Source organism: Brachyhypopomus gauderio, chromosome 16, assembly GCF_052324685.1.
Source record: "Brachyhypopomus gauderio isolate BG-103 chromosome 16, BGAUD_0.2, whole genome shotgun sequence".
Classification (NCBI taxonomy): domain Eukaryota; kingdom Metazoa; phylum Chordata; class Actinopteri; order Gymnotiformes; family Hypopomidae; genus Brachyhypopomus; species Brachyhypopomus gauderio.
This window is the reverse complement of record NC_135226.1, coordinates 18357714-18375553: the sequence shown is the minus strand read 5'-3', so window position 1 is coordinate 18375553 and position 17840 is coordinate 18357714. Positions and strand designations below refer to the sequence as shown.

Genomic DNA, 17840 nt, shown 5'->3' with positions numbered 1-17840 from the left:
CTCGGGGTACTGCAGACAAAGACTACGACGCAGTTCCATCATCACTGGTAGGCCAACAAAGCATAAATCTGGTGAAAGGAAAGTGGCGAGCCTAATCATAACCAAAAAGATTTCAACCCTTTTAAAGGCATAGAAAGACAAAGAACTAAAAAAGACAAACAAAAGCCAGCCTGTTTCCCTTACAAAGTATATATAGGCACAAATCCCACACATTCCGATTTATAGTTCAACATTCTCAGTGGTTTCACTCATGACATGTGATTAAGTGTTAACGACTTCTTCCCTATTCCTGGAAATCGTTTGAATAAGGGGATGAAGTGTAGCAGTCTGTCTTGCATCCAAGTTCAGAATACAGCAGCACTTAAAAGGCCCATTCCAGCATCTCTATTGCTTTAAAGTCGTACATCGAACACCGGGACAAATCAACATTTGCAAGGCAGACCCACACAGCTTTTATACAAGCAAAACAGTTTTTCTTTCCTCTTTTCTTTTTGGTTTAGCACATCGAGCAGCCTGCCTCAGTCCACGTTCTGGTGGTGCTGGGTGTGAACACGGCTTTGGAAAGTGCACTACATACTGACGAGGGGAAACACAACACGGGAAGCGTCTCTACTGCTGGAGATGAATGACAGGTGTCCGAAAAGTCGCTGTCAAAGAAGTCCCATGAGTTAGATATACTGAGCAGGTTTATTGACTTATTAATGCAGTTTTTTTTCACCATACACGGGGCCAAATACTGTACGATCCTTTGTGATTCAAGTTAGCACTAGTCATCCCATGTTTATAAGTGTATATGTAGAAAAATACGCTGAAATGGACTGAGGTTCAGCAGCAGTAAAGGGGTCCCTTCACCCTCTTGGAATCTCTGCCCTAGCATAACAAACACGCAATTACTCACACACACACACACACACATACACACACACACGTTTAGAAAGCAACAAACGAGAGCCTACAGATCTAGTTCAAGCCAGACATTTTGAATCTGCATTTCAATCAACATCAATCAAGTTTTGTGTCCAAAATCTCACAGACAAATGTACACACGACTCCATGGAGTATATCTCTATAAAACACACATGGCTTAAATTAATTGGACATGACGGATATAAAATGGCTTAATTTCTCCTCCTGCTCAGTTTTACAAAAAGGTCATTTATAATTTTTGCGTTTTATTTTATTTTTTGTTGCCGTTATTTATTTTTACAGAGCACATGCTGTCAGGCTAAAAAGATTGGCTGAGAACACGCGTCTGAAGTTGTAAAGACAGAAGCCACTGTTCAGGTAAACCACAAGAGTAATTTGGGGATGCCGCAGCACTAGGGGTCCGTTCGTGCTAGACCTTTAAACGTGTACATTCTGAAGCCTCCGCCGGGTTTCTCGTGTGCCTCTCTGAATTTAGCGGAGGACGTTTTCCGTCTCGTCTAGTGCAGAAATGACCTGAGTTTCCAGACAGGCTGTGTGCTGGGAGTGGTGGTGGCAGAAAGGTAGGGGTGGGTGTGTGTGTGTGTGTGTGTGTGTGTGTGTGGGGGGGGGGGGGGGGGGGGCATGCTTCCCTTAGGAGGAACCAGTAGTCCTGGATTCAGTTGAAGGAAGTGGAGGAGAATGAGTGTGAGAATGTGTGTGTTGTGGAGGAAGGATAGTGATGTTGGATGGATAGATGGATGGGTGGGTGGGTGGATGGATAGATGGATGGATGGGTGGGTGGGTGGATGGATAGATAGATGGATGGACGGACAGATAAGGCTCTGGTGTACAATGTCATGGTCATCCTCCATCACCTCCAGCCTTGTACACACCGGCAGAAAAAGAAACAAAATAAGAGTCCCTCCGCTCCCGTGGCCTGCCTGTGAAGTGGCGGTGTACATCACTTCCTGGCAGCTCAGCCATCCCCGCCCCATTACGCTCAAATAACCTTTTTTTTTTGTTTGTTTTTTCTTTATAAAAATGATGCAGCTCGCTCTCTCGGGTCCGCGCGTTCGAGCGGCCAGCCTCCCGCAGAAAGGGCTGGGCGTGGGGCGTGGCGCACGGCGTTAATCGTCGACGGGGATGTTGTCATCCGGCGCTAGCGGTCCATCCTGCTGCTGGTCCGGGTTCCTCCCGGAGTCCTGCAGCTGCTGCCGACGCTGCACCTCCACCTTCAGGGTCTCCAGGTCCTTTTGGCTGCCCAGAATGACCAAGTAATGGTTACAGTCACAATAAAACCCTCCCCCCCCCCCCCCCACAATGGAGGCCATTTCAACAAAGAACCACGTCAGACCTACCTGAGAGGAATGAAGATGATGCCGTTGATGATGTTGAGCTGCTCCAGGACGCTGGCCATGCTCGGAGCGGTGAACTACACGGGGGGGGGGGGGGGGGGACACACCATCAAAACGTCAGCTAGCGGCCAATCAGAAAGCGGCAAGAGAGCACGGGGGCTGTGTGACTAACCTTCAGGGGCATGATGCTGGCGTTGGAGCCGTTCTTGTAGATCTCATTCATGGTCCTCTGCAGGGCCACCGCCTGCTGGGTGAGGTACTTCAGATACTCCGAGCTCTCCTTCGTCTTCTCGTGAGCTTCTCCCACCTGCGAAGAAACCTCAGAACCTCAGCACACCTGAGCACCACAGAGCAGCTCCATATCTGACGGCGTTCTGACGTTCACCTTTACCGTTTGTTACTGTCGCCTCAAGCACCGAGTGCATCATACACAGATCAACAAAGTAAACACCTCATACTTTATTGTTGTGACAATGCAGCGTATGAGGAGAACCTGAACTGAAAACAACCGCAACAAGATGTTTGATTCATTTATATATTTTAGAGCATCAGTAAGAATGCAGTATAGAGGAAATTTGAATATCAACATTACCTCACCTGTGTGTGTGTGTGTCAGTAGAAGATTTAAGATCTCTCCAGGTTCTGTTTACAGAGAGTATAGCTCTCCAGAGAAACCTTTATGTTCACAACAAATTCAATATTTGTTTCTTGCACATCAATAGGTTATTAAAAAAGTGCCAACACGCCTTTAAGAGGTAAGAGTGTTTGGCTAATGCCATCGTGAAGCAGCATCTTGAGACGGCGGTACATGAGGGGGGGGGGGGGTGTCTCTGACTCGAGGGGAACAGAAACTCTGACTTATGAGGCTGCTTCTCACTCCAGAAAATTTAAAATAAAATAAAATCACGCTTGACCAAAGCCAACGCTACGCCACTACAGTACACGGACATGCGTGCGTGCGTGTGTGTGCGCATGTGTGTGTGTGTGTGTGTGTGTGTGTGTGTGTGTGTTACCTGGTTTTTGTAAATAGTGTAGCCTTCCTTTTCATGTTGCAAAGCAGAGCGGAACTCAGCTTTGCTCTCGTACACACGGGCCACCAGGTGATGACTGCACACAAGCACAGAGAAGACTGAGATACGTACACACACACACACACACACACGGCCCTGTGGCTAGAGCTGCATCAGAGGGCGTACACGTGCGTTATGCTCTTGAAAAACAACCAAGACGGCAGCAAACTCAAACAGAATAACTGACGTGAGTTTTGACTCATCATTCCACACACATTTGACTCATCAGTCCACACACACACACACACACACACACACACACACACACACACACACACACCTGAGGGCCACTTTGAGGGAGCGGGGACCATGGTATTTGGAGTTGATGGACAAGGCATTTTCTAGGAAGCGCAGCGACAGATCATACTCCATCACCCCGTGTAACACCAGACCAATATTACTCTACAGAGGAAAGGACACAACGAGAGAGTCAGCTACAGGGTCTTCATCATCATCATCACCACCACCACGCCTCTTTATTAGTGTCGGTGGTGACGTGTCAATTCAAAAAAAGACAACTAGAAGGTCACTGTCTCCGTAGGTAAATGTCATATGCTTATATTAAACAAAGTTCACTAAACCCGCGTAGACGTGTGTGCGTGACGCTTCTTATTATACTCACACGGTCTAGAGAGATAAAAAAAATAAAATCAGCACGTGATTAATTCTCTCGTCATGACTTACGTCTAGCAAGGCCATCTCAGGATGGTCCTCCCCACACACCACCAGCATGAGGTAGCGTGCACGGTACAGCAGTTTCAGGGCAGTGGACAGCTGACCGTTGGCGAAGCTGTACAGAGCCAAGTGCATCTGGAGGAAACAAGCGGACGGCGTTACTGAGAACCAGCAGAGGGCGCTAAAGAGGCAATTACAGGACCCAGCCACACAAACAATTCATCGATTCGTCAGTGAGCCCAGTGATCGATGACAAAGGAGAATAATGTTAAGTCCAACACACACACACACACACACACACACACACACACACTTACATATTCTTGAATAGTGTTGGGATGTTCAATTCCCAGTACCCTCTCACTCATCAGAACAGCTTTCTGCTGGTTATTGAGAGCCTGCAAAGAGGAAGGAGGTGTTTAGCCCAAACGCCAAACTGGACCCACTGAGAAGAAACGTGCGGGCGTGAGCGCGTGGGCCGGACCTCGGCGTGGTCACCCATGATGTAGTTGAGACGGGCGAGGAGGCGTAGACAGGCACAGATCTCCACGTGCATGGCTCCGTAAACATTGTTGAAGAGGTTCAAGGCCTCGTTGATGAGCTCACAGCCCTCCTTAAGGAAACCTAAGCGGACACGCACAGGGACAGCCGGTCAGCAACCAGCGTTCTGCCACCAACAACGTCTCGCGGGTCAACACAGTCTGGATTTCACTCATCTCCTCAGACTAATCAATTCCTGATCTGTGGAGAAACCTCTACTATATGGAAGGCAAGATAGTATCTCCACTGTGCAATACCAACCTACACCACCACCCTCAGCCGTTACAGACTACGTCACCTACAACACAAGCTGAGCTACACGAGGCTCCTTCACCTTGCTGGACCTTGGCTTGGCCACTCTGGAAGAAGTGGAAGGCGTCGGAGGCTTTGGGGTTGACGTGCTTCACCACAGGGAAGATGTTGAGGATGTCCTCCTCAGTGAAGGCTGGCTTATGGCGGCTGTCGAAGTTGTACTCCTTTATCAGGATCTGTGGGCACAAGGAGACACGGCGTCAGTTCACGTCCGCCAGACCCTCGCTCGGACACGACCACGGAGACAAGACCACGGCCGGTTGTACCTGGATGCCCGTTTTGATGGAGATTTCTCTCAGGAGCGTGGTCTTCTGTAGGCCGTATTTCTCCACGGCCTGGTCCACACTCTCACTGTGTCAAACACATTAGGTAAAGGGTGTTTAGTTTTTAATGCGCTATAGCACACTGTACGTCAGCTAGGGAGACTCTAGTCAAATGTATTTATTTAGGGTGTATACAGCAGTTGAGTTAATCATCATTTCTTCTTATGATGTTATGTTTATAAATTGGGTTCCCAGAGGTAGTGTTAATAGCAGAGTCTCTAATTCTCTTCTATATAGTCACTGTTGGATGAAAACCAAAACAGAAAAACACGCTGAACAGAACATACATTCAGGAAAAAGTTCCAGAAAATTGAAAGGTTTACTTTTCAAGACACTGCAGCAACACTGACCTTGTTTGCTAGTTATTTGCAAAGACAAATGTATATTTAATGGAGATCAAAGTTATGCTTTGCAATGTGAATGAAGCTTCGAAAACGCTATAGTCCTGCACAACCATCACCACCACCACGTCAGACTCACAAGCCTAAACCAGTTTCACAGCCATCGATTTTAAAACATCCAAACACACGATTAAGCCCAGTTCTGTTAACTGCAGTGCCGATTGCGATTTTATAACCAGCCGAACGTACAAAGCTACGTAGTGAAGCGTAGCGAATGACAAGAAGCCGAATGTACGAGTGACCTAAACGTGGAGGTGATGCACGTCTGACGGCTAAGGGCGTGTCCCTCACCACTGCAGGGTGAAGTTATAATAACCGCACGCCTCCGAGCCCACACTCTTCCACAGCTCGCTGGGGGTCAGGCTGGCCCAGGCCGTGTTGTCTCCCGCCCCGGGCACCCGGTTCCGCCTCTTCCGGTTCTTCCTGCGAGACACCAGCTCGTCTGCGGGCAGGTGAGCCACCGCATCGGGGTACGAGCTCAGGAGGCAGTTCAGGAAGTGGCTGACAGCAGCGGACAGGGCCGAAAGTTCTACGCCCTACACACACACACACACACACACACACACACACACACACTATGAGGAACACTTGCATTTGACACTACACACAACTATCATTTGGAAAACGGAGAGCTCACCTGGAGGTAGGTCTTAAAGATATGCTTTGCGCATCTCGTGATGAGTTCAGTGATTCCTATTCTCTGCAACCAGGAAAAGCGTAAAACCACGTAAGGAACACGCATGCATGAGAAACCTCGAGCGGGAGGTCTGAGCAGAGAGCATCCGAGCTTACGTAGAAGTGGTCGAGCTGGGCTTTGGCCGGCATCTTGTCCACGAACTCCAGCACGCTCCCGAGGTAGCGGACGTTGATGCCACGCTGGTGTAGCGCCTCCGTCAGAGTGGCTCCGTCCATCGGCAGGGCCGTGTGGTCCAGACAGTCCTTTATCTGCACGGAGGAGAGGGCGGGGCTCGGTTGGAGAGCAACGGAACAGAAGTGGTGCGCTCGTGCGAGTGTGTGCGCTCGTGCGAGAGTGTGCGAGTGTGTGCGCTCGTGCGAGAGTGTGCGAGAGTGTGCGAGAGTGTGCGCTCGTGCGAGAGTGTGCGAGAGTGTGCGCTCGTGCGAGAGTGTGCGCTCGTGCGAGAGTGTGCGCTCGTGCGAGAGTGTGCGCTCGTGCGAGAGTGTGCGAGTGTGTGCGCTCGTGCGAGAGTGTGCGAGAGTGTGCGAGAGTGTGCGCTCGTGCGAGAGTGTGCGAGAGTGTGCGCTCGTGCGAGAGTGTGCGCTCGTGCGAGAGTGTGCGCTCGTGCGAGAGTGTGCGCTCGTGCGAGAGTGTGCGAGTGTGTGCGCTCGTGCGAGACTGTGCGAGTGTGCGCTCGTGCGAGAGTGTGCGCTCGTGCGAGAGTGTGCGCTCGTGCGAGAGTGTGCGCTCGTGCGAGAGTGTGCGAGAGGGTGCGAGAGTGCGAGAGTGCGAGAGTGTGCGAGCGTCCCCCGGAGGCGCTCACCAGCGAGGGGATCTGACAGGACACCAGGAAGGCGGCCGCGTCCTTGAGGAGCTGCTGCTGCCTGCGGACGTCTTCGCCGCTGCCGTCGGGAAAACGCACTCCTAGAACATGAGGGCACGGCTCAGCGCGGCTGCTCGGACAAACAAGCCCTCCCAAATATGCCCTCCCACCCCCTCTGAAAGCTCTCGCTCTCCTTACCCGGGGAGAAGATGTCCGGGTTGAAGCGGATGTCGAAGGAGGTGTTGCTGACGGAGCCCACAGCTTTGCAGGCGTTGAGGACAACTTCGCGGCTCTTGGGGTCTGTTAACGTGCAGTACGGAGTTAGGATGAATTCGGCATTAAAGATATACAGACAGAATGAAAGAAATGTTTTATTCATTCCACTGAAACAACATCGACACCGATGTAAGTTGGTCTGATTAGACCCCCCCATGTGCTGCGGAGCTGAAATGATGGTTAGTAGGTAGCAGAGAGAGTGACTACCAGCGGTCAGAGTGTTTAGAGTCGCGGTTCAACACTACACACGTTGACCCATCACAGGCTTAAAACATGTTACGGGAGTCAGGCAGAACGAGACCAGTGAAGAGACCCAAGGAGCACTGTGGTCTCCTCGCTGTACCATCACAGAGACGCAGTCGCTCCTACGGGAACCTGCGGAGAACGGGAGCGCTCAGACTGGGCCAGGAGATGCCTTCAGGACCAGGAGCCCTCAGACAAGGTCCACAGAGGATTAACAAGAGAACTCAACATCACCACCCCGAAGACTAAAGTGAACTTGGAGCATATGGCCCGGCCAGGGGCGGAGCGTGCGTGCACCCCCCTGCCAGCTTGGCGCTCCCGTTTTCAGACCGCTCACGCTGGGCTTCTCGCGGGACGTACCGATACCGGATCCATCTTCTGCTGCCAAAGACTCCGCCAGTTCTTTAGCCTGCGACAGTCCCGGTATCGTTTCGGCCTCCTTACCCTCCAGAGAACCGTCACAGCCCCCGTTCTGGATCTCTGGAGACGCGGGTTCGTGGGTACCGTTGGTGGTCGCCGTGGTCTGGATCTCCGCCGAGGCGGAGTCGGGCTTTTCCGTCGGCTCGTCTTCGCACGCCGTTGTGGACTCTGAGGAGGCGGTCGCTCCGGCTTCCGGAAGCTTCTCCGAGGCCCGGAGAGACGCGCTGGGGGTGACGCTCTCGGGCAAGGCGGCGTTTCGGCCATCTTTGTTCGCTTTCTGCTGCATTAACTGCAGTGCTGCCATCTTCATGAAAAGCAGGTACCTACACACACACACACACACACACACACACACACACAACACCATCAGAGGACATGCAGTGAATTCTGGCAATTAGAATGCGGCAACTATCGTCTCAAAATGATGTTTTCTGGGGTCCAAAAGAAAAAGAAAGAACGCGGTTTTCAATTGGACGTCCTCCAAGGGGGCGGGGCCTGCTGTCGGCGTACCTGTGCTCCACGAAAGCCTCGATGAGCTCCTGCCGCAGACAGGCCAGGCGGTGACGGTGCAGACGCGGGTAGCCCTGCTTCCTGCTCTCCACGCTCAGCTCCTCCCCCTCCACGGGCAGGAAGTTGAGGTCGGGCGGGAAGGTGCGCAGAAGGTCCAGGATGTAGTGACGCCCGTCATTCCCGATGATGCCCTTGCACTCCACGGAGGAGCAGAGCTCCACGGCGACGTCCTTCTCGTTGAGGACGGCGTGACGCTGGACCTTCAGCGGCCGGCTGGTCTTCTCCAGCAGCTCTAGGTACTTGGGGTGGGACACCACCGTCTTGCCGAAGTCGATGGAGCCGTAGATGACGCTCTGCTCCTGCTCGCGCTCCAGGATGCCGGGGATGATGGACTGGGCGGTGACCCGGTAGCCCCGGTAGTCCACCACCACCGTGCCCAGCGTGTAGAGGCCCTCCACGTCCACGGCGCCGTACGCCCGCACCCCGTTCAGGTCGTTGGTGGGGGCGGCGTGGGCCGCCGCGTCTCCGCCCAGCTCGCGGTAGTGATCCCGCACGTCGAAGCCCAGGCTGAAGAAGATGTTGTTCCATATAAACATCTGCATGCGCGTCTCCTCGCCGGGGTTGATGGCCATCACGTTGCCGTCGATCACCGCCATGGCCCCACGCGTGGCCGCTGCTGCAAAGTCGCTGTGGACCTGAAGAAGCGAAGGATTGAGACACACTCTCCAGCTGGGTGGATTTTTGGGTGTTAGGGTGGATTCAAAGTCCACCAATCAGAGTCCTGGATAGTGTAAAACCTACCTTGAAAATGGCTCTCTCTCTGAGCAAACGTTCTGGAAGGTTCTTGCGAGGCAGTTCTCTAGTAGTCTGGAGCTCCTCGTTCCAGTCTCTGGTCTACGGTGAAGAGTAGAACACATTCAAGATCACGTTGAAGGGTTCGACACGGTAAGACAAAAACTACGCCTGACTTACCTGGCCAGGTATGTGCTCCTCGTAGCCCAGGCGGGAGGTGTAGGCGTCCTCCGCCCTCACGCAGTCCATGACGTGGTCGATCTGCGGAGCGGTCCAGCTGTACATCTGGAAGGGTGTGGCTATCCTCTCAAACGGATGTCTCTGGACTCTGCAGCACATTCATATCAAAATATTCATTACAATTTACACACAAGAACTTTCAAACCTCAAAACGTTGATCAAAATAAACCCTGGAAACATGATTCAGTAATCCTGAACGACTAGCATGGGACTGGTGGCTGGAGACCAGACACGCAGGAGGGGGGGGGGGAACGTGGCGTTCACCTCTTCTTCTGCAGGGCAGCGAAGTTCTTCTTGAAGGCCGGGCTGATCTGACCCAGCAGCTCCACCAGAGAGTGGCTGAGGAAACTGGGGTTGGCGGGCTTCGGGTTGAACGTGTAGGTGGTGGACCTGGAACAACCAACAATTCAACACGCTTTTCCCCAAAATCGTCCAAGAATAATCCCGAAACCTCGTCATCCAGCCTAAAAACTCAGTAGCAAACATGGGACTGCTTTTACACACTTTATTACTATTAGAATTTGAATACTTTGCTTTTACACACTTTATTACTATTAGAATTTGAATACTTTGCTTTTACACACTTTATTACTATTAGAATTTGAATACTTTGCTTTTACACACTTTATTACTATTAGAATTTGAATACTTTGCTTTTACACACTTTATTACTATTAGAATTTGAATACTTTGCTGCAGTGTCAAAAATTGTGACGCTGACATTTAAAATCTATATTTTGTGTTTTTAATACAAATACATCACCATGATGCAACATTAATGTTGTAATACAATGTACATAATTACTCAAACAGCAATAATATTATGCCAATTTCATAAAACATGACATGCAGAGGTGCATCCTGAATGTATAAAATGATAATGAGAAAATGAGAAATTCTAGAGAAGAGAAGAGTTCAAACCTGCAGCTGACTTACATGGACCACAGTTTGGTCAGTGTGTGTTTGCAAGTTGAGACAACTTTACTAGTTACATTTCAGAGTTGTGTAATTTAATAACATCTAATAATAATCGAATACTTATTGAATATCTTTTCTGTAAACAAACAAATAAAACAAAATAAATTTATTCCCACGAAAGCATTTAACGTTTCTACTGTGTGGTTACATGTATACGAAAGAGCAAAAGATTCTAATCATGGTGGCAAAGTACAGGAGGCTCACACACACACACACACACACACACACACACACCAAACCTGCGATGCACTGCGATGCACTGCCTTGTGGGCACACACCCCCCCCCCCCACCCCCCCCAGCCTTGTGGGCACACCCCCCCCCCCCCAGCCTTGTGGGCACACCCCCCCCCCCCCCCCCCCCCCCAGCCTTGTGGGCACCCCCCACATGCATCACTGAAGCCTGGACAACCTCGACCCTGTCGCCAGGTCACTGGGTGTCCTTCCCCGGACCACTTTTACTAGGAACCAACTACTGCATTACCAGGAAGATCTCACACAAGCTGCCAGTTTGGAGATGCTCCTCCCACCGTCTGGCCCTCACACCTCCCTTACTCCTGCTTTCAACACATACACTCCAGAAACTCACTGTTCACTTACTGCTTAATACAGCCCAACCCTTGACAGGTGCCACCATCACAGGTGTAAATAAATGTAAATAAAATGCTTTCGAAATCAGTGGTTTGAATGTTACGGCTGATCTCTGTGTGTGTGTGTGTGTGTGTGTGTGTGTATTAGTGTGCACTCAAGGTCTACAAACATCCAGTGGTTGTCTCCACTCAGTCTTGTCGTAAATACAGTTTGCTGCTCAACGATCCGACAGGTTCGATGCACTGGAACGTTTGTGGAAGGCCATGACCTTTCTGCCCTTTGTTTCCAACCCATAATGCATCTGTACAGGAGTGTAACGTGCAGCATATACGTTTCATGTTCAATGGAAAATACAGGATTATTCGGTCTCGTTTCTCCATCAAATACATCGGTCAAAATCACACAGCCAGTGCTACTAATCACAAACTCAATTTTCGATTTCTGAACTACTACAGGACTGTTAAACACTCACACAATCAACAGATTCCACTTTGCAGAACTGCCTTCAAACTACGTGCCATCAGAAACCCAGAAACTGACTGAACATAAGAAGCCATGTTACACAGCAATTTATATCCTGCAGTTAAAAACATCATATTCCCAATTCATGTAAATACTAGCTCAATTCAGTCAGCTTATCTACTAAATTCTCATCTCAAACATGCGAACGCAGACGTCAGCCCTTTTGTCTTTAATGACCCCAGGGTACCAGCATACAACTCGTCTATAGCTTGTTGTCCCACACACACACACACACACACACACACACACACACACACACACAGAAGGAAGACGTGAGGGAACGGCGGTGGGACGCTCACTGGTTGAGGTAGTATCCGCGCGTGGACGCCGTGATGCTGACGTGTCTCTCTTCTACAGTTACGACGTACAGGTACATCAGGTCTCCGTGCATCTTCCTGTTGCCGGGCGGAGGGTTCCAGCCACTCATGGTGAGGACCTTCAGACACTGGAGAGGCTGTGGAGAGAGGAGCAGGTAGGTGAGCACTAATAAACATCTCACTCACTGCTGGGAGACGCGCTCAAACACCCCATCAAATATACAGAGAGTCCCAAGGAACAGTGACGTGACACAGGTGTTAAATTTGCCTTCTCACCTTCCAGTCTTTGTTCTGTGGCTGGAGGGGCACCAGGGGGCGCTCTTTGCTGCCGGGCAGGATGTGTTCAGGAGGAGTGCAGTCAATTTGCTCAAGCTCACTACTCTTCTTCTTGCGTTTGCCGCTGTCTGTGGAACAAAAGACGGAACGAACGTCAAACAAACGCACGTTCGGATCAAAAGCAAACGTCAGCCCTCGCAGATAACGAATCCCGGCTCACGCGCACCTGCCAGGTCCCCGTCCGTGTAGACGCCGAGGAAGGACAGGGAGCTGCAGTCCACGCCGTTGTAGGCGTCGGACGGGTCCAGACTCTTCAGCAGGTCCCGGATGTGACGGACGTGAATGCGAGCCTCACGCACCGTGTAGGGCTCTGGAGGGGGCGGGGAAGGAGCAGGAGAAACGCCTGAGCGTCCACGAACGAACACGGACGCCTCGGTCGCAAACGGACGGACGCGGGGCGGAGCGTACCTTCTACCACCTTGAGAAGAGACCCTTCCTGAAGGCCCTCGATGGACTTGAGCTCCGCAAAGTTGTCCAGCACGTTGCCGTCCAGCTGTAGGGAGAAGCAGGTGCGGTGACACGTGTCCTCGCGGTCCATCAGGACCTGGTGGATCTCTTGAACCATTTCCTGCGGGGACACCTGGAAGGGGACAAATGGACACGTTTCTTTTACAGCGGCACGCATCGTTTGCGGTCGCGGGTCGGAGGTCGGGGGTCGGGCGTACCTGCAGGTCGAAGAGCTCGATGCCTGGTGCCTGAACTTTCACAGTGAAGCCAGTGTCCTGAATCACGATCACTTCCTGCTCGTTGGAATCGTCGCCAGGGTCGGTGTCGCTGCTGCCGTCCTGCTTAGACTCCGCCTCCTCGGCCTGGTCGTGTCCTCCGATTCCGTTCATCACGGCTGTGGCTGCTACCCCTGTGTCCCGGACACGGCACAGGAGACACGATCACCAGGCTGCATGTGAAAGCTGCTGATCGCACATTTGGGGGAAATACGGCCGAACCCTACAAGGTCTAGTTAGTCCTGCACCCCAAAAATCAAAAGCGTAATTCCACAGTTTGATGAACAGCTTTTATTTCGCGTCATCGATAAAACTAACAGCCACGAAAGTAGAAGGACTGGTTTTCCCATTACGAGTTAGCCAATTAAAAGTCACAAGACAGTTGCCAGGACACAGTCATGCCTTATCAACCGCACACAATCCAGACCTGCGGGACACCGAGGACCGTCAAGAGATCTCCATGGCAACAGCAGCCCATATTGGTGTCAGCGAACACGGCAGCCACGCTGAATGGCCGATCGTCACGCCGGGCAACGACCCAGACACGGGTCAGGGTTTGCCTCAAACGGAGGCTGTGTGTTTATCACACGTGGAGAAGTCGGCGTAGACAGCAAACAACTGAACAGCGTGTTTTCTGACCACTGCAAAGCCACAGCTGTTTACGGCACGGCAAAGGGTTGCTGTTTGCTTTTGAGACAACTGCCGTTTGTCCTTGACTGACTTCAAGGTAACCGGCGTCAGGGCCGTAGCAACAAACGCAGGCATCTCCTCAGATGGACGACCTCAGGGGGGTAAATCACATGATATAGCAAAGGGCGGTACTTGGTCTTGTTTGTAAAAAACACAGAGATGGTCAGTTTAGAAGACATGTTAAAATTATAGAAGCAAATCCCTGGTGCCCTAACCGCTATAGCTCTTATACCAAATCACAAAGTTCTCCACTAAATCACCTTACAGTGTCATCTCAAGCTGTGCCACATAATGCAGGCTGTCCATTATTATTACATCATCATTATTAAATTATCATTATTAAATTATCATTAGTATTTTTATTATTACGATATCATTATTTTAGAATAATAATGATAATGATGACAATAATAATGCAAATAGTATATTTCACTTATTTAAATTGCTCAGTGGGGTTTCCTAAGTGAAGGAAACTCCCGAGAACTCCCTCCACTGGTCTTCAAAAGGCTTCCAGCAGCATAAACACCACTCCAAGTGGCTGCCTCCTGGAAACCGCAAAACAGGCTTGGCAGGCTTCAACACCGGAGCAAAGTATTCCAGGGGCCGATCGCATCTCCACATTGCACAACACCAAACGCAAAACCTACACCCTTTGCCTCTTTTGTGGTGATGTGGTTGGAGTCCTGACTGCCAGTCGCCCCGAGCAGTACAATATCACAAAGCTGATCTCATTCAGACAATGATCTGCAGGCGTATTGGAGTCATCTCCATGTCAGCATGCGCTCCTCTAGCCATCTTAGGGAAGAATTACTGGTGAGGAACCACGTAAGGGAGCCGTTGAAGGTCAACACCTTGTATCAGGCTTGTGTCTCGCTGGTAAATCATTGGGAGAGGGGCCGCTGTACGGGACTGGCGTCTCCCTGGGGGCCCCACTCATCTCTCTGATCCAACTACAAGAGACACTTTGATCAGCGGGTCAAAGAGTAGTTTGTCCGTCAACAAAACATCAAGCAGAATGTAAGAATAGATTCTCAGCATGACTGAATATCCTGTTCTTGTCAACCAACTTACTGACTACTGTTAAAACCCTGCAAAACATAACTAAAGTCATCTGGTGTTGCCCTTTTCCAGCCCAAGATTGCAAAATGTTTATTACAGATCACTTATTAACAAGTACCACCATGCAAATCTTTTGAATCAATGGCTAACAATTTCTATGGCAAAATAAAGTCACTCGGGTTTAGAAAGAAAAGGTACATGGTTAAAGTCTACCATCAACAGGAAAGTAAATTGACAGCCAGATCACAAAATAGCGGATTTATCTGTAAATGATTGACGTGCCAGCCGTACATCTCAGACAGTAGTGCCGTTAGAAGACCGTAGTCAGTTATCAGTCTTCATACTGCAGCCCACACTGATCGCCTTGTTTTTGACGGGGCTTCAGTACCAATAAAATATATAACATTTAAAAATGTCCAACGGCAGCAACATCTGGCACATTAAAGGACAAACGCACAGGCGCGTTAGTTACAGAAATCGCCGAGTAAAACTGAAAAACTGTGATACCGGTAAGACAGACGGAACTAGAATCAGCCACGTGTCCCAAACGGACGTCCAAAACGTGCAGATATATCAGAGTCAAAGGATCTGCAGGGGTACAGCTAGAAACATCCAGTCCAGCTGGTCTGCAGACAAGTAGTGGAATGGCTAAAGCAAAGAAAATAAAAGCCAGAACAGTCAAACTCTCATCTAGACTGCTTTAATCCCCAGATCAAGCATCTCCAAAACCGTCCCAACTCAACCAGTCAACCGGATCATCACAACATCCAGGCGCAACATCAGCGCAGCCAGCGACCTGCTCCAAGGTCCTTCAACCACACTGACCTGCCAACTCAAGTCAACGCCAAGTGCTACAACTCATCAACAAAACCGGGCATGGTTCCTCATCTGGACGTTTCGCATCGCGACTCGTCCCGTGAGATCGACGGTATAAGAGCAGCGCGGTCCGCACAGCCCACACTTACCAACACGGCCGCTCAACGTCTACCAGAGAGCGATAACCTTCTGTCGGCACACATGCGCCATGACTCTCCATGAGCGACAGCTTCCGCTTCCTGGTCGCGCCGCTACCATTTCAAACGGGGAGGGGGGCGGCGGCAGGAAACGAGCCTCTAGTGGAGACCGAGGGAGCCGTACGTGACCTAGTAACTTAAGCTTATATTTTAATGAGTTTTATATGAGCAGGTTATGGAAATGGTCGTGGGCTCGGTAAGAATTAACCGTGAGTTAAAGCGGAATTGCACGGCACCCCCTATCTGTACGTCTGGGTTTGGAAGGTTCCGATGAAGGTGACCTTCAGTTCACTCGCTACTGCGGGACGTGCGCGAGCTCCTCGCCGCCTTCTGCGGTCCACGCGGGTCGGGCTGCGAGATGGTGACACGAAACGCCAACGAACCGAAAAAAAAAAAAAAAAACAAGTTAACCTCCCAGTAAGGTTCATTTTGCATGGAGAAGGAGCGAGTGTAGAACCGGGGTTCAGACAGACTGGGCTCGTGTTCGGCTCTACTGCACTAGATGGCTGTGCTGGGTCACAGTTCACAGATCTCCACGCACAGCAGCACCGTGAGCACCCTCACAGCACCGTGAGCACCCTCACAGCACCGTGAGCACCCTCACAGCACCGTGAGCACCCTCACAGCACAGAGAGCACCCTCACAGCACAGAGAGCACCCTCACAGCACAGAGAGCACTGTTAGGATGTCAGCTGGACAGACTCTAAACATTTAGCTGGATGCGGCTTTAAAGGTCGTCAGTGTTGGCAGGTGTGACATGAAAGGTGACTGGTGAGAACCCTGGTGGCTACAGATTATCTAACTACCTACATGTCGCCTGGTCTGTCAGTAAAGACCTCCCCCCTCATTATAAACGTTATAATGTGTATTAGCGGCACTGGGATTCATCTAGATCCTTAAGAACATTTAGGGTCAGCAGTGGCATTAGCATAGCCCTGGGTATCTAGATGGTGCACCGCAATGTCTCCGAAGGCTGAAGCTGTCCAGCTCAAGGTCTTGGATCAAACCTGGATAGCCAGAGATCACACCAGAGATCACGCCATGCTCACCGTACGGACACGGATCCTTCACAACCGTCTCCTTGGTCCCTTTACGTCCCTGCGTCTCGCTGTCCTTCACAAGCTCCACAGAGGCGCAGTTGGGCACCGATGCTGGGACATCCTCCGTCTTGCTCACCATGTTCGTGATTTCTTCAAGGAAACGTGGCCTCACTCTCGGCAGCAGAGATCCGTCGCTTGGGGACGGGACGCGGGTCAGTGGGTCGGTTCGAGCGAGTGGATCGGTCCGGGTGACGGGCGAGGTACATGCAGACGCGGCAGGACCACAAAAACAACTCGGCGTTAGAAGGGCAGACCTGGCCCACGTGGTTCTGTTCTTGACCTCTTTGCCTTTGTATTTCTCCACCCACACGCGTCTCAGCTACGGCGAGTCGCACGGGCCATTAAGTCCACACGCTCTTCTCAGACCACCTTAAATGTAGAATTTATCCCTGCAATAACCCTTAAAAAATCTCTGATGTGGTAATTACATAAAAAAAAAATAATCTGTCAAATTCTGTCAACAAAAAAAGATAATTCGAAGATTTATTATTGATTCAGGAGACTAATAAACAAAAAACAGCTTTGCAAGATCACCCATTTATTTAATATGAAACGGGTATTGTAATCTACTTGTTTAAAATGTACTTATAAATTGCAATTGCATAATGTATGTACCTATAATAATTGCAATTGCTTTTTAGCAAGCTAGCAGGCTATCTCCAGTGACTTGGCTGGCTAGCTACAGTCCTGCAGTATTTCATGTCATTAGTATGCATAGGTAGTGGGGGACACACTCAAATAATATAAATAGACTTGGCAGAATAAATGTGTTTTAAGGTTTAGTGCTAGATTAATTCCTTTAAATACTGTTTTTACATTACGATAGGCTAATTGAAAGTGCATAACCTATATGACATGGCCTGTAATTTTTGCTTGAAAATGTACAAAACCCCCACAATCTACTTTTATTTGATTTTAAAAGGCTTTCCTTGCCTAAGTGCATAATGGAACAC

At 50.2% G+C, this 17840-nt stretch overlaps 1 protein-coding gene across 3 annotated transcripts; it reads right to left on the bottom strand.

Annotated features, from left to right (window-relative positions):
* Positions 1 to 668: 668 nt before the first annotated feature.
* Positions 669 to 17182, bottom strand: cluha (CLUH binding protein of NUMT mRNA a). Of its 3 annotated transcripts, none has more exons than XM_076977389.1 (26): positions 16837 to 17182; positions 12969 to 13159; positions 12712 to 12883; positions 12470 to 12613; positions 12244 to 12371; positions 11950 to 12104; positions 9827 to 9952; positions 9503 to 9650; positions 9332 to 9424; positions 8531 to 9225; positions 7961 to 8343; positions 7280 to 7381; positions 7082 to 7182; positions 6375 to 6527; positions 6220 to 6282; positions 5874 to 6118; positions 5125 to 5209; positions 4881 to 5034; positions 4491 to 4630; positions 4324 to 4404; positions 4016 to 4141; positions 3612 to 3733; positions 3275 to 3368; positions 2434 to 2568; positions 2265 to 2338; positions 669 to 2163 (listed from the first exon to the last, which is right to left on the bottom strand). In XM_076977389.1, the coding sequence occupies exons 1-26, from the start codon at positions 16964 to 16966 to the stop codon at positions 2034 to 2036; spliced, it is 4170 nt and encodes a 1389-aa protein (XP_076833504.1). In that variant the 5' UTR covers positions 16967 to 17182; the 3' UTR covers positions 669 to 2033. The 3 variants fall into 3 exon arrangements, with proteins under 3 accessions (XP_076833504.1, XP_076833505.1, XP_076833506.1); XM_076977390.1 differs by having other exon boundaries at positions 8045 to 8343; XM_076977391.1 differs by lacking the exon at positions 16837 to 17182 and adding an exon at positions 15740 to 15875.
* Between the last annotated feature and the right edge of the window lie 658 nt (positions 17183 to 17840).

Bases quoted from the DNA above. Each gene is read 5' to 3' on its own strand.
- cluha (XM_076977389.1), bottom strand. From the start codon at position 16,966: ATGGTGAGCAAGACGGAGGATGTCCCAGCATCGGTGCCCAACTGCGCC. The intron at 9,226-9,331 runs GTAGGTTTTACA...TCGCTTCTTCAG, and splicing joins GAGAGAGAGCCATTTTCAAG to GTCCACAGCGACTTTGCAGC. The intron at 4,142-4,323 runs GTAAGTGTGTGT...TGTTTCCTCCAG, and splicing joins CCAACACTATTCAAGAATAT to ATGCACTTGGCTCTGTACAG.